The 17863-nt window shown below is 35.1% G+C and overlaps 1 protein-coding gene across 1 annotated transcript in view; it reads left to right on the forward strand.

Annotated features, from left to right (window-relative positions):
- Nucleotides 1–6955, forward strand: part of LOC122815596 (serine/threonine-protein kinase 33-like) — a 1042607-nt gene extending 1035652 nt beyond the window's left edge. The window contains exon 12 of the mRNA XM_044088227.1: nucleotides 4241–6955. Coding sequence (XP_043944162.1) covers nucleotides 4241–4390 — 150 coding nt within the window. The 3' untranslated portion in view covers nucleotides 4391–6955. The remainder of the gene's footprint in view (nucleotides 1–4240) is intronic.
- The last annotated feature ends 10908 nt before the right edge of the window (nucleotides 6956–17863 follow it).

Consider the following 17863-nt stretch of genomic DNA (forward strand, 5'->3'; position numbering starts at 1 on the left):
AAAACAACCTGAAGGCTGCAAAGCTTCTCTATGACCAAAAGGAGGCAGTACTCAACTTCAGTGCTGTGGATGTAAGGAACCAAATGAGGAAAGTGAACCCCAGGAAGGCTGCTGGCCCTGATAACATTCTGGGGAAAGCATTGAAAGGTTGTGCAGACCAACTCAGAATAGTCTTGATGGACATATTCAATACCTCACTTGTCCAGGAAAAAGTACCAGCATGCTTCAAAGTTACCAACACAATCCCTCTGCCCAAGAAAGCCAACCCCACCTGCCTAAATGATTATAAGCCAGTGGCCCTTACATCAAATGTAATGAAATGCTTTGAAAGACTGGTTAAAAGGTATTTGAATAGAGTACTACCCCAATCCTTTGAACCAGGCAAACAGATCAAATGCTGATGCCATTTTGGTGGCACTTCACCTCACATTAGAACATCTTGAAAAGAAGAACAACTATGCCAGGCTATTGTTCGTAGATTTCAACTCAGCATTCAATACCATGATTCCAATGCAACTTATAGAAAGGCTAATCAACCTTGGCATAAATAAAGGGCTGTGCAACTGGATCCTCGATTTTCTGACTGGAAGACCACAAAGGGCCTGTGCTGGTAACAACACTTCAGGGAGTATTACAATCAACACCAGAGTACCCAAGGGTTGTGTGCTGAGTCCTCTACTGTTCACAATCCTTACCTATGACTGCTCTGCAAAAGCTAGCAACAACCACATCATCAAATCTGCAGATGACACCACAGTGATGGGACTCATAAGTTGTGATGACAAGAGTGGATATAGGAATGAGGTCAACTCCCTGACTGAATAGTGCAATAACAACAATTTGGACCTGAATATCAATAAAACAAAAGAAATTATTATTGACTTCAGAAAGAGCTCTGCCATGTACCTGCCCCTCAAGATCTATGGTGAAGACGTGGAGAGTGTCCAAATAAGAAAGGTTCTGGGGGTACATATATCAGATTATCTCTCTTGGAGTACAAACACAGGTCAGCTAATTAAAAAAGCCCACCAACCACACTTCCTAAGAAGGCTGAGAAAAGCAAAGCTGTCTAGGAATGCTCTAAATACCATCTACAGAGGAGCCATCGAGAGCATTATCACCAGCAACTGCACTGTATGGTTTGGTAATAGTACTATGGCTGAAAGGAAGAAGCTGCAAAGACTACTAAGAACAGCAGAAAAGATTGTGGGCACTAGTCTTTCTACTTTACAGGAGCTCTTTGAATGAGATGTAAAAAGAGATCCCACAAAATACTGAGTGACACGTCTCATCCAATGTATGGTTGGTTCACTAAACTTGCATCTGGTAGAAAGTTACAGAGTATCCATTGCAGGACCTCCAGATTCATGAACAGTTTTTATCCAACTGCAATAAGACTCATTAATACAGATGTAAATCTGGATGTATCAAAACTATAATAGATTGTTACACTCTCAATCTTTTTCTTCTTTTTTTCCATACAGTCTTTCTATTTATTTATTGCATACTAAAATTGATATATTCTCATTCAAGAGCAATTCCAATTACTTCCTTATGTGCAATATCAGCCAATCTCACCTCTGTGTATAGTGTACTTTTCTTTTCATGTGTTAATCATCTAGTAGTCAGTGTTGTCCAGTGTATACAAATAGTGTACAAGCATGTGTCAGCTACCTAGACATTTACGTTTGTACTATAGTTATTGTTTATTCTTTAATACATATCATGTCTGTCTTTTTGTGTTTGTTTTCTCCTATAAAAGAGCTGACACTCAAAATTTTGTGTAGGTAGCACTTCTGTTTCCTAAATGATGATAAAGTTTCTTTGAATCTTAGAAGTTAAAAGCTGCTACACATCAGACTTGGTGGGTATAATGAAAAGCAATGCAAATACACTGATGATGTGCATATGACATTTGCTTTTTTTGAATAATACATGAAAAAGGTATATGACAGGTAAAAGAAGACCCAGAAGATTAAAACTCTAATACTAAGCCAGTACTGGTAGTGCAGAGGGATAAAACCCTGACTATGTCTCAGGTGGCTTGAGTTTGTGCAGTGCCTTGGGTGCTTAACAGCTGTGACAGGGAGGATGGTTGGTCCCATCCTGGTGGAAGGAGAGGCAACACTAGCTCTACACAGTGCTACTAAGCCTTGGAGGATTGACATTGAAGCAGAGGGGTGCCCTGAGGGTTGGCATAAGGTTAACCAAGAAACAGATGTGTGATTGGCACCATAGGGGTGTATAGAAGCATGTGGTCCCAAGGGCATGGCAGTGTGTGCTGCTATGGTGATACAGCTTGAGTATCCACATCCAAACAAGATGGGGCTATGCTACGCAAAAAATTCTGTCATTGCCCAAAATATCCTCCTGGCTGCCTAAATGACAGCACCCCTCTGACAGATCCTGTGTCTGCTGTGGTAGAATCCCCAGAGTGGTGGAATGAATGGGCACTGTGTAATAGAGAGGAGGCTTGATAGCTGGCAGGCATGGGGAAATGACACCTAGGGGGGAAAACCCTCAAACTACTGCAACTGCTTTACATTTGGAACTGATACTTCCAGGTGTTCATCAGCAGAGGCAGATTGCTGATCTCAATAGCCTCCTTAAGTCAATACTGAATGCGTAAGAACTCCCAAGATACCAGGATTATCAGTAAGAATCAGAAATGAATAAAATGATGCTTGCTAGAACATGCCATTAATGGAGGTATAGTGATGCTGAACTATATCATTGTGATGTAGAGGTTCACAGAAAATATAATGATTTCTTAAGCACTGCCTCTTGCTCAAACCATTTTATCTAAAATACATCTTCCCTGACATGACAATAGTGTGATGCAAATGGATGACCTAGCCTGGTTATATTGTATTATTTTTAGAAATCTTCTTTCTGTTGTAACGTAAAAGATAAAGAAAAAAGTTTCTCAAGAGTTGTTCATTTTGTCATTTTTTTAAATGTAGCCTAGGGGTCAGTTTATTGCAAATGTTTTGTGATTTGATACAATGGGCAAGTCCCATATGAATGAAGCACTGGAATTCTTGTGTAGTGTCATGGACTGTAGCCCTATGCCATGTTAAAATTTTTTGTTTAGTCTGGCATGTTTGTCTTGCATCATTCTGCCTCTTTGTAAATGGGAATATAACCAGTGGTTAAAGTTAGTGTATAGCAGCAAAACAAAGCATGCAACTGATATCGTTACAACTATAAGAATATGATATTGACTAATAACACTGGCCATACCTTGTGCAGGTGGATGTGGATCTTGGATCCCTGATGTACCTGTACACCATACGTCACACAGACATTATAAAGTTTGTTATGACTAAGAGGTAAGGAGGACTTGCACCTATGTTATATGATTAGATACCTGGAGCACCTGCAGTTGAAACTCTGTAGACCATGTCCAGATCTGCCCCAACAACCAACACCACACGGTGGTACTCTGTCAAGGTGGCACTGCTTTTAAATTTCCATTTGAGACACATAACAGAAGGTGTGTGTGTGTGTGTGTGTGTGTGTGTGTGTGTGTGTGTGTGTGTGTGTGTGTGTTCTGTGACTGCAGTCTGATTGATTTAGAACACTTTTCATAATAGCAGCATGTAAGTGGTTATTACTTTTATGTTGGCAGTCTTCTCTGTGGTAATCTATGTATCACACACTGTTCTCCACAACTGAGTAGCTGCAGCTAGATTATTTTTGTCTAAATTTTCTTTCTGTTTTAGTGTCCTAATCCTTTTATCTTTGTTCTGGATTTAATTGCCAACTGAAATATTATTTTGGCTCCAGCTTATAATTATTCCAGTTAGCTTAAAAATCTGTAGGCATGATGGAGATATTCATATCACTAATGTTAGAGCACAACTGTACGAAAAAGTAGCAATCAAGAAGCAGTGTAAAATGCATATATCCAAATAGTGCAAGGCATGTGTTCAGATGCACCACAACGAATAAATTCTCCACACACTGTGCTACCTGAATGGAATACTTAATCTGGTAGCCATAGCCAACCTCACTTTTCTTATTTTATTTGTATCTTCTGAATGTCATTATTTATGTATTTATTTATTTATTTATATATGAAGTATGCTGAAGACAATAAATTAATAGATGCCAGCCTTTCTTCTTCAATAGAGTCTTTTGTGAACTATGCAGAACAGATATACCTATTAACAATTTGAACCGTCTGCTATTACATTACTATTACAGGCACTACATTCTAATTGGCTGAATTTTAAAGCTTACAGGTACTAACAGAATGAACAGGATTCCAAGTTCTGACAGCATTAAGAATTCTGTGAATTACGCTTCCAAGCAGGTACTCCCAAGAAATGCAAGACACATGGAAACAGCAATAACTCCAAGAAAGCCAAGCAAAACAAAACTGTAACTAGAATGAAGACATCTGTGTTGGCATCACCTTTGTAAAACTACATGTCAGTTGCTGTGCTAAACTTACAAATTACTCATTTGCATTATATGCATTTAAATTGAAAGTTGCCTTAAGTCTGCATTTGAATTTTATTTCACTTTCTTCAATCAATGCAATACATTGATTTTAACGGTAAACTACACTGAAGAAATGCTGGCACAAGTAACACTAATAATTCTAGGAGTATGGTCCTTAAAATCACATATTATCAAGTGGTCATAATATATTTGTCTCTGTTGTGAAATATATTATTTATTTCTTATAAATGTCTTTATCAAGAATAAAATGTGTTAACAAGAAGCCCATGTTTAAATTACAGTGATACTTCACAGCATATAATGCATTTCTCTGTTTGTGTTTAGACACTACAGTTGCAGCAAATATGCAAGGATCAATAAGCACATATTATGTTTTACGCAAACAACTTGTATGCAGCGTTTGTTAGCTCACATCTGTTCCATTATCAATGTTTTCATAAATATGACCGTGTTTGAAGGACATAGATTAAACCACTTAACAGGCATAATTAGATTTTCACTCTTCCTGCCCAATATGAAGATTTGTTTACTGTTACCACTATCTGCAAAGGGCAGAGGAAATCTTCTGCATTAAGTCAGTATGTGTACCGAATGTAATGTGTTCATTGGGAATACCTACAATAAAAAACAGAAGACAAATGAATAACTTTGGTAACACAGGCAACCTGTATTGCTTATTACCCACCTGGTTGGAAGTGAATCACTCTATTCTAGGAAGTAGTGTTACCATGACTCTCTCTTTCTGAGGAAAATTAAATTCAACAAGGCAGTTAGGCTAAAGTGAATCAGGCAGAGTCAAATACCAAAGAAAATAAATGCATCAGTCAGAAGCTGTGTCAGATTCAGTGCTGAATGAAGAGCGATGTTCAGAAATTAGTAAATAATAGGTTGGTTTGGTGAGGTGCATGTGCTAGTAACAACTATGTGAGACCTGCCTCTTGTAGTGGATCATCAATAACCTTGCTCTTTGGTATAGGTTCCATCAAAGAGCTTGAGATAACATCTAGTGTATTAAAATCCCCATCAATTTTATTTCCTGTTTTTTTTTACCTTCCTTAAAATATTGTCTGTCATTTTTATATAGTTTTGCTTATGAGTGGAAAGAGAGCGCCTTTGCATTTCATACCACTTCCTGTCTCCACAATGACTTGTAGTTCACCTTCTCCCCCTTCTTAACTAGTTGATTATTTCTTTGCCTTACTTGTCTTGCATAGAAAGTTAAACCTATGTTTCCCCTTCCATAGGAGCAGATTTACTTCTCAGTTGTGTGTTAATGTGTGTCATGTTTCTATACTGTCAAAGTATCAAAGCCTTTTTCTTTCAGAAAAGCCATTAATTCAGGCTTTATTTTTTCCCAAGGTCACAGAGGCACATCATTTTTCTTTTCTTTGACCTTCGTTTCCATACCCAGTTGCATCCATTGCCTTTGCACAATTTTCTATTCATAAATTATGGCCTACTGATCCTTTTCCTATTGGGGTCACACTGGACATCAAAGCAATTTTCATTTGAATAATGAAGTAAGTTACATAGTGAACAGCATAGTAATTTAAATATATTCTTAACTCATGTTCACATTTCTGTTTGGTATAATAAATGAGATAATCTACCAAAATGTTTCCCTGCTCCCCCTTCTCCTTGACAATCTACTTTGGCAAAACTCTAGCTGATTACAGATGTGAGTTTTCAGCATCCTTTTGCAATCAATTGTGTAATATTGTAGAACTTGTTTTTGTGCATTAATGAGCTGTTCTTCGATGTGGTTTATTAAGCCAACTACTGGCGTGGCATTTGCATTCCTTCTTACCCATCCCTGAAGCCACATTGTGTGTCTTCCACAATGGGTTGCCATCACATGTCAGATTGTTTGTTTGTTCGTTTCTCCAGTACTAAATATTGTATTTTTTGGTCGTTATCATTGCCATCTAGTCTAATTTATATTAATTCAATGGGGCATACATCTAGGAAACCCAGGCTAGCTATGTGTACATGTTTATTTGCATTTTCATGGAATTATTTCCTACATCTTGATAACTTGCTAGTGGATTAAATAGCTTATGTATCAACACTCGACTATCTGTACTTCAAGACAAATTGTTTATATTTTGCCTTAACCTCCCTGAGGTTTGGGTTGATTTTTTTAAATCCTCATTTATCACATTTGCATAAATAACAATTTACCATAAGTCTATTCTACAAACAGTTATGTGTCATTACATTCTCATTAAAGGTAAGTCTATTTGATTATATTCATATGCAATATTTCAACATTTTGTCTGATATTACTGAGTATCTGTAACACTCACTGTTAAGGTAGGATTTCATGTCTCATGCAATGCAACAAATGTTGTGTCTTCCTTACCTAAATTGTTCAAACACTACCTTTGATTTTATGGCTGCAATTCTTCAAGAAGAAATGTGGTATAGGCATTTAGAGATACCAGTTCCAAATGACTCTAGATTGTTCTGTTAGCATCATGTGTAAATTACAATTAAATTATAATGCAGCTTCTTGTTTTTCTTTACAATTACTGAAACTTTTATTGTATGCTTTTTACTCAGTGTGACTAAATGATGTTCCCTTTTGTTCTGGAAGACTAAATGCAAAAATGTGTAAATACATTAGTTGGCCTGTTTAATTTAGCTAAGTTTAGGTTACAGATTATGTTCACTTTTGGCTAGAAAGCCATTATAGGAGATTGCAAGATCAATACTGAGGGATTAGTGTGTGTGCGTGTGTGTGTGTGTGTGTGTGTGTGTGTGTGTGTGTGTGTGTGTGTGTGTGTGTGTGTGTGTGTGTACCATCGGTATCTGAATCTTTAAATGAGCAATAAATTGGTATTCCAATTTCATCTCATAATTTTTTTTTGGTCCACTCAGATCTCATTTGTACTGGCTCGACTCTCAGTACCCCACATCTGCAGCAAATCTAGCAGCATCCTTCTACTCTGCCACACACTTGCTTCAGTGTTGCTGAAGGCATATAGGGATCTCAATGGCATCCTGGCAGTATTGCCATCTGTGCTTCAATCTGGCATAATTTTTATATGGTCTATTCACTTTTCTCTTTCCCTGTCTCTCATGTTCACTGGAGTTTGAGGGCCACTTTCCTCTTTGGATCATGCCTTTCCTTAGGGAGCATCAAAAGTGAGCACCCTACCCTCCAGGATGGGCATGCCCATTGTCCCTGCCACTCTGTTAGTCAAACGAGCCACTAATCAAACCCAGGTCAGTTGGGCCATTGTTAGGGCTTTATCCCTCTATGCCACCAGAATATTTTCATCTAATTTCTTGGCCAGGAAAATATATATATATATATATATATATATATATATATATATATATATATATATATATATATAGGGTTTCTATTGGAACATCAAATTTTCAATTGTTCGAATCAGTAAAGGTCGACCTTTAATGAGCGAACAATTGAAAATTCGAAATGTTCAAAATGAACATAAAAAAAAAAAGAAAAAGTACAGAGTGTAGGCAGGGGGCAAGCCCCCCTGCACCCCCCTGCACACCCCCCTCTACTTAAATATACCAACTCTGAGATTGCACTACAGTGTAGGAAAGGGAATTCTTCCCTTTCTGAACCATAGTGCATTAAAGTGCGATCTCCGAGTTGGTATATTTAAATAGCGGGGTGTGTGGAAGGTGCTTTAAGCCATCAGGGTACATTGTCTTTGTTTTTTTTTTTGTTTTCATTTCAAAGTTATGGAACTTTGATCATATGGTGTCGACCATATGGTATTCGACGTTCTGTAACTTCGATTTTCTAATAGGTAACCATATATATATATATATATATATATATATATATATATATATATATATATATATATATATATATATATATATATATATATATATATATATATATATATATCTGCCTCTTTATTATTTCATGTCATGACATACTGTTGCATCAGTATGAGATGTCAGGTATATACTAGTGTCTGTAATAATGTATGCAAAAATATGAAGTAATTAAAAATTATGACATCCAGTTGGCTTGTATGTGGAAACTATTTTAGCATCTGCTTTATAATATAGCAATAACCCACACCTGGGTGTGGGTAATGCTGGATTTACCCACGTTTGGTGTGGTTTGGTCATGAACGTGAAGCCCGAGAGGCCAAACAAAGACAACCCCACATGGGTAAATCCAGCATTACCCACACCCAGAAGTGGGTTATTGCTATTATACAATGACATTATTTAAGAAAAAAAATAATTACTTTTCTTAAATAATGGCATTGTATAATGCCTCCTTGCTGCCCTTCCGTAGCTGTCTGGTATTCTGCGGCAGTTCTGATGTACTGCGCATGCGTATGCTTACGCAGTACATCAGAGCTGTGGGTGGAAGCAACTGAGAAAGCAAGATCTCCGTTGCTTTTTACAAACTGTCTCATTATGTTAAAGGAGTTTAACATAGTGAGACAGCTTTAAAAAAAGCAACAGAGAAAGCAAGATCTCTGTTGCTTTTTACAAAGTGTCTCACTATGTTAAAGGAGTTTAACATGGCGGGACAGCTTTAAAAAAAGCAACGGAGAAAGGAAGATATCCGTTACTTTTTTTAAAGCTGTCTCACTATGTTAAACTCTTTTAACATAGCGAGACAGTGTGCAACGGTGATTGCTGTAAAAAAAGACTTATACTAATGGAAAAAGTCCAGGCAACCGGACCTTTTTCCATTAGCATAACTCTGATTTACAACGTGCACGCTGACCAATCAGCGTGCATGTTTTAGAATATTAATGGGGGTTGTTGTATAATATGCATGTTAACATATGCATTAGGCAATAATTCCACCTGTTTATCACAATTTGACACACATATAAATAACTAAATACCAAATATGTTTACTTCAGGAAACCAACAAAGAGCTGTTTCCATTCTAGTCAAGAAGACTGCCTCTTTGAACAGTAACAAGGTTAGAGGCAATTCTCAAGTTAGATTCACTACATTGGAATGTAAATGTCCATGTTTTCTGCTATAGTCTTTAGTTTTATGAATCACACTCCATATTATTAAGATTGTTAGTTTTTGTAGATAAAATTAGTTTTATTATTTGTCTCAACCTTTGACTGCTTATGATAAAGATTAAATAATAACTAGGAGGAGATCGGAACCAACACTTGATTTCTTTTATACAAGCAATGGTCAATGTCACAATGTGAAAACAGTTATTTAAAGCTATGATTTAATGTAATTCAGGCAAATGAAGACTTTAATCTTTATTCTGCACTTCTTCCTGAGGGGAAGTATTTTATCTTTTTTTTTCCACCCCATAAAACCTGATCAAGAATTTACTGTAATTTGCTGCCAAGCTCATTCCAGAAGTTTGTACTTGAAACTAAATCAGAACAAGATCATTTTCAGACCATGTACTGATACACTGAAAAATTATAGTGCACCCAAATCCTCATTCTAGTTTGAACTGGAGACTGAACTAGACTATCTTACCGAATGTGGAAGTTGGAGAACAAGTAATTGCATTAATTCAAACTGTCTTTGAGACACATCTGGATAACACAATTCCATTTGGTAAAGATAACTATTTTCTATTTGATAACCAGGTAGACTGAGTGGTCTGAAAATCCTTTTCTGCAGTGACCCTGGCACAGATGGACCAATAAACTGGATGAGTAAAATACAGTGGTACAATTATGTCTTATGAATATATACACAAATATTTAGTTGAATTATATAGTAAGTAATGCTATACTTATATAAATAAGAAAAAGAAGAAATGAACATACAAAACATATAGGTAGTAAAACCAAAATGTATATATCAGTCACAAAGAGTTGGAGATGAATCTGGCATGGCAGAATAGTAAGGCACATGCAGTTTATCCTCATGTAACATAGTTTACAGACAACAAGTCTAAAATGATGAAGGGGCTTGAATGTCCAATGAGGGGGGGGGGACTCCTGCAACCATGAGAATTAAACAGGATTTTCATTTTGTTCCAATGACAACTCAGTAGAGAAATATTCTAAGCCATTATGGCACTCAGTGAGATAAGAAGTTTGGCAGAACACCAGCAGCAAATTAAAATGCCAGACTATGACAGTAAAGGCATATGAACTAAAGCCTCTGGTGCCCATTTGTGAAAGATTATATTTCAGTCTTCCTTTTATATTTCATTATGAATTTCACAGGTAATAACAACACAGTCTTCTGCTACAAAATGTTTATAAGACTACTGTTCTAACCTCAGGAAGATTAATGTAGCATACCTCTGAATTTGTCCCTATCACTTTAGCCACTAGAGCATGGCATTGAATCTGTGGCATGCCTTTTTTATTCTGTCTTGAATGTTTCTTCTCAAAAATTCTACATAATCCCTTGCTAGCACAGATAACATTTTATGACACATTAATCAGTATTGCCTCACTTACTGATGATATTTTATATTTCCAAGATCTGGTAAACTCCATTCCAAGTTATTGCAAAATAACTGTTGAGAATTATAGCAAAGCGTTAAATTATAAATTTATTTTGACAATCCAAACTCTTTTTTTTCATTTTAACTGCCAATTTTTTCTTTTGCAAATAGAATTAACTTCTCACTTAATGAACTCAAATACCTTGGGGTTAAATATAAACCTGGCACATTTATATTTCTTTGCCAATTACTCTAAGTATAAAGCAAATGACAAAGGAGAAAAATGACAGACACTCCTGCCTGCTTCCTCTGTTCAAACAGATTGTCAGAGTGGAACACCCCATTCTTAGTTCTTGCCTCTGACCCTTCATATATTTCCTTAATTAACCACATTGTTTTATCAGGCAGTGTCAATGCTATCATTGTCCTATTCATTAAATTCCATCTGTCCCTATTGAATGTGTTCTCTGTATCAAGAACCACCAACAATAGCAGTGCCTTTTTACACTTTGTTTCCTTCTGAATTGTCATTGTTCTATTAATGTTGTAAAATGTTTGCCTGCTATACAGAAAGTCAGCTTTAGCCATTTTCTTAGCTAATATAGAGTCTATACTTTATATTCATGGTTCAAAAATTAAATTGGCCTGTATGAAGCTGAGTTTGGAGAGTCTTTGCCCTCTTTGAAAATACAACCTCATCTTTCTTCCAAGATGCTGGAATTGTCCCTCTTTTTGAAATACTGTTAAAAAAACTTCCGATCTTTATTACTGTATATCCTCCTAGCTTCCAAATGTCTACTAGAATGCCATCTGTTCCTAGTGACTTCTGTGTTAATTGATTATCTATATAACCATTTTTATATCATCCCCTCCTAACGTAGCTATTAATTCTTCAGCCTCATCCTCCTCTATCCCTCACAGAGTTGAATATTCCATAAACATTACTATTTGTGCATTTTCTTGATTTCCCAATTCCTCTGTTTCATACAGATAATCATGGAATTTCTGAAATATCACAAATACTTCTATAGGATATCTGGTTATTTTTCTTCTCATAGGATCCCTAAGTTTGGCAACACCTCTTTCTATTTTTTTGTGTCTTATTCTGTTGTGCTAATAGTTTTTATACCTTGTAGTTGTTATCAAAAATACTTGCTAAACAGCAACCTTTCCAAATGCATGCATATTATCTTCATACTCCCTTATTGTACATTTAACATTCAGCAATTGCTCCTCTTCGTGTTCTGTAAGATTCCCCCTATTCTCCAATACTTTAATATTTGATAACCCTTCTAAATATTTTTTATTACTTCTATTTCTATTTCTAAATTCCATTTTCATTTTATCCCACTGCCTAGCTATCCTTTCTGAAGAAATTTGAATTTTCACTAATAACATTTGAGTGATCTTCACTACCAATTCCTTAAATTCCTGTATTTTTAATAAATGAGGAAGAAAAAAACAAGTGTTTAATTTTTACTTGATTATTCTGCATCTTTTTGTTAGGCATTATTGGTGATTGATCTGAAATTGGATATGTTTACAAAGTTGTCAGTTAAGTACCCATGTTCCTGTGAAATATAATTCCTATTCAGTCTAACCCAGTTATTGTACCTCTGTGCATAATATATAAATTATGTCTTGATTCGTGCTCGTAAGTCAGGATCTTCCATTTCAAATATTTTTTATGTTTTTCTTTGGAAATCGTCCTGCTTTACTACATTTTCCCATATAACTCCCCAAATACATCCTCTCTACTGCAGATCAGGTTTCAGTCCCTACCATAAATAATATTGTCTGCTGAAAGCTGATTATTTCTTACATAATTTTTTTAGACTCATTATGCATTTGTTGGTGGAATTTCAAAATATGTCAGTGTATTCCCCATTCTCTGCCAATACCCCTTATTGACAGAAATCTATATCTTTCTTCTCATCTTTTTTCACTATAATTGCTTCTCTCAAAAGCATTATTTCTGCAATTTTCTTTTGTCCTGGATACTCTGCCAAATATCCTTTCTGAAATCTTTTTTTTTGCCAATTTTACATTCATTTCTATCCAAGTCTGTCTCCTGTAACATTGATCTGCCTCCCATTCACATCTTACTATAATTCAGTACTCTTTACTTCTTGTCCATGTCCAATGCCAATTTACATTCCATGATATAAGTGATACATCACTCCAATTCAAAGCTATTAGTTTCACATATTCTACATGACAGTTTGTTTTGAATACGTGCTTCCAACTTGTAACTTATATGCACATATTAATGTTTGGCAGGATGCTTATTTATACAGCTGTGGCTTCTCATCTCTGTTCAAATCCATGTTGCATTTTCCCAGGCTTTTCAGTGCAAGAAAATACTCAAGAAAAAAACCCAGAAAAAACGACATGCATTTTCATTTTTAGCTCCTTCTCAAATTTTAACTCCCAGCACACACATAAAACTATATAAACTTTCCAAAAAGGGATGCCACCCCTCCATATAAGGGCAACTGTCTCATATAGACAGCTATACTCACAGGACTTACCTGTTTGAAATTAGGTCTAATCATGCTCCCTCTTGTGCCAATACCATCCATTCTTGCCCCATCACTATTTACCTCCAAGATATGAAAAAACAACCTGCATGCCATCAGTTAACTGAGGGTTAGCATTAAGAAAAAGTGCACTGGTGACCCTTAAATAAACAACCTAGAGTGCACGCTGTTATGTTTTATAGTGAAGTGCTAAATGCTACTAGAAATTCATACACTTTCAAAAATATTTCCTTAAATGTGTCAAGACTCCATATAATTTCACTAAGTACTAATTATATTGTTTATTTTACAAATACTTCAGAGTTTATGCCCCAGTTATTTCACAATTGTTTGTATCTGTAGACAGATTAACCCCAGCTGCAGAGCTTAAGTGGTGAGGAGAAAATGAGTTAGTAGTTTTACAAATGCATGAAGTAGTTGTCAAATGCTGGGAAACTATCATTTTTATGTTTTTCATTTTTTAGTATGTTTTCTCAGAAAAAAGAAAGAAAATTTTAACTGCAGCACAAGCCATGAACATTAGTCTACACCTTTGCCTGTATAGCACCAGGGAAATCACCATGATTTACTATACAAATATGGTCACAGTAGTTCGACATCCTCTCCCTAGCAGTCTAACAGCATTATTCTGCTTATACCCAGCCTTTGTCTTGCTGCAGTATAAACCCCAGACACATTGCAGTGAAGAAAGAGTACTTTCTTTAACATCACTAACATAAAGAGCAGTCACTGATAAGACTCCTCCCCTCACATTTAAAATACCTATTCATTGTGTACTATTTTACATTATGTAACTACTTTAGAATGTGATATGAAACTTACTTCAGTAAATTTACTATACATATGTTAGTAAGAAAAAAATTGTTTTACTTAGAGCTATATCTTTATTCTCTTCATTATCCTTCTAAACATTAACAACAAAGTAGGAATTATGCTTTAGAGTTTTCACACAAATTTAAAACAGTTTACAAACTTCCAATCTTTTTAGCCACCTCTTGCAGCACAGTTCTCATGTCCAAATCAGACACTATTGAAATTACACTTTACAATTATTCTTGTACTTCTGACCTTCGCATTATTGATGATCTTCTTCCACATTATCTTGACCACCCAACTTTGGTCTCCGGTTGCAATAAAGGTATTCCTGAGTATTCTAGTCAGTCATGGACTTGTTTCTGTTGCGTAATCATTTTTCTTTAAAACAATGCAAAAGGTTTTACTGGTAAGTGATGTCTAAGGAAGCTGATATTGTCAGAGGAATAAGAAGTAGAGTTCCCTTCAGCTTGCTGGCTCACTATTTGCTGAGTAAACTTTTTCTTTTCCTCCTTAGCCTGTTCTTCATCCAGAAATACATTTGATACTCCAGGAAAAAAAATATAAAAACAGCTGGATATAGCAACTTGAATCTAACACTGTGTCTCAATGTCATCTGATTGCAGGAATAAACTCCCATCTCTTCTGTCTGGTGTACAGTGAATATTCATTTTCACAAACACTCTGGTGTTCCTCTCTTCTAATACCTTCCCATCTGCAACAACTTTGTCAGGTGCAGCATTTTCTGTTGCTATGGCTGCATATTTACTACCGCCTGTTCCTCGTGAACATATTTGGAGTATACTCATGGTATGCCCTTTTCAATTAACAAATTCTGCTATGGAATACCAGTTGAGCTGCTTATCTATACTTTCATACAATTAATGCAGGATATTCCTTCCAGTTTCTCTGGTATAGCTGTGTCTTCCAACTTTATATTTTTAAACAGTTTTTCATGTGAAACCTCATATTCAGTGAGTCTTGCCTGCAGTTTTAATGGCTCTTCTGAGTAACTTCATAAATCTTCTTCTATTCTTTCAAGTTTATCAGTTAATTTAGGTACATCTGAATGCATCTGATTTATTTTCCCTCTATTTTAGTGGAAGCCATAATCTGCACAAAATATGAAACCTAAACTGCCTTTTGTTGAACAGCTTCATGACTTCTCCACAAGAATGTTTTCATCTCTTTTTTTTTTCTAGTTGATTTTTCTCTTACTTTCTCCAGATTTCTTCTTTGCAGACATCTAGGCAGTATAGTGACAAGCTAACTTCTGAAGTTTACCTAAAGTGTCAGCTACAACTAGATCCTTTACTTTTTTACACTAGGAGGACGCTAGTCAATCTACATTTCAGAGTACCACTATCTCGAAATCCCTTGCACAAATACATTACTTTGGGTGAACATTAACACTCCTTTAGGAAAAAATAAAGGGCAAATTAGAAAACTTCAACAGGTTAATGTACAATCTATAATCTAAAATATCTCATATAAAATATATGCATTTCCTTTGATATTTTATTTTTGCAATAACTCCATTTTACATATTTCAGTAGCACTACTATCTATTAGCAATCTAATTCAAACCAAACTTCTTATGGAATAAAAAGAACCTTAAAGTAAGTATAATTAATCTCGCAGACTGAGAGCACAACAATTATCTTAGCACAGCATCCCACATTTTACTTTATTTTATACTATGTCAAAATTTGTCAAATCAGTTAGTGTATCAGACATTATACCTCTGATTATAATAACAATCCCATTTGGATATCTGTAATTAGGTCAGTTTTCAGAAGCTAAGCATTCATTCTAAATCATTACCCTTTATGGTGAAAATATATTTATTAAACTTACTCCATTTATAACATTACTAAAAATAGATGCTTCGAACTTGAAGAAAAATGGGAATATTAAAGAATTGTATCTTGTTCCAACCCCTGAAGGTTATCAACATATCACTATAGACAATGAACCATAAGTTCTTCTAATTTCTTTTTATTTTAAGAAAAAAATATTAATTTAACACATTTACAAAATATACACAAAAAGAAGAAATTCAACATTGCATACTGTTATGCAATGTCAGGAATACAGTGAATCATCAAAGTAATCTTATACAATTAAAAATTAAGACACTTGGTAATTCAATACCAACATTTCAAGGCTACCCCAACCACTAAAAGTCTTAGTATGATCTATAGATCTTATTCTGATCAAATCTTTTTCAGTTTTACATAGTATTACTGTTAAATTTAAAAATTCTTTGAATGTAGGAACTGAATCTGATTTCCAGTGTTTTGTAATAGCTTTTCTAGCTACTGCCAGGAGACTCCAGGAAAAAAAATGTTTGGCTTTTACAGATAAAGGAAGTGTAACACTCATTAGTATTACTGATCTTGTTAAAGAACAATTATCAGACCATAACCCCATAAAAACATATGTATCTCTCCCCAAATATACATTTATTTTTTTCTCAATTCATAAACATGTGTCCAATCATCTTTTACTTCTTTACTACATCTCCAGCAGAATGAAGAAGTCATTTTACCAAACTTAGAGATTTTTAGGGAGTGTAAAGCATTCAGTGTATATATTTCAACATAAAAAGTTTCAAATATAAATTTGAAAAAGTTTGACTAACCAATTTAAGTTACAAAGTTTTATTCTTACCATTTATTGAGTCACTCATTCCACTACTGTCTAAACAGTTCCAGAAGTTTTGTATCAAAATTATTTATAATTAACATATATAACTTGGACAAGCTTCTTTTGTAGGTCAATTTACCTTTAATGATACCATTCATATATTCATATAATGATGGAGTAGTGATCTGTTCCTCTTCACTCATATTATCTACAAATTAATTTAATTTCTTACTGATGGATAATAGTAACTGGTTAACAGATTCATCCAACTTATAATCTTTTATTAAATATTCTGGTGACTTAGCTTTTCCTTTTCAAAACAATCAAACCATAATACTAATTCATTCCTTTTTAGTAAATAAAGTTTAACATTGTTCTGAGTTTCCTTAACTCTGAAGGCATGAGCAATTGGAAAGTACAAAACTTCAATTTTGATATTTGATGGAGTTTTAAAAACAGATTTCTTAATTGTTTTAACAATCGATTTCATATGCAGAGTCTAAAGACGAAATAAATGTACTTATATGGTAAATTTTATTAACCAAATGAAAGGATTGTTACATATTTCTAATTTATCATATTTGATAAGCTTATAAGAATTTAGTAAAACCTGCTCCTGAATGGTTTCCCATTGACTAGTATAAGTTGAGTCTATCCAGAGAATAATAGATTTAAAATTCGGAGCAACAGAATAAGATTCTATCTCTGGGAAGCTAATACCACCATCATCATCTTCTTTCGGCTGCTCCCGTTAGGGATTACCACAGCGGATCATCTATTTCTTCCTGTCCTCTGCATCTTGCTCTGTTACACCAACCACCTGCATGTCCTCTCTCACCACATCCATAAACCTTATCTTAGGCCTTCCTCTTTTCCTGTTACCTGGTAGCTTCATCCTTAGCATCTTTTTCCCAATATACTCAGCATCCCTCCTCAGCATATGTCCAAACGAGCGTAATCTTGCCCCTCTGGCTTTGTCTCCAAACCTTCC

The sequence above is a fragment of the Protopterus annectens genome, chromosome 11.part0 (genome assembly GCF_019279795.1).
Source record: "Protopterus annectens isolate FY-2018-M chromosome 11.part0, PAN1.0, whole genome shotgun sequence".
In the NCBI taxonomy this organism is placed as follows: Eukaryota; Metazoa; Chordata; order Ceratodontiformes; family Protopteridae; genus Protopterus; species Protopterus annectens.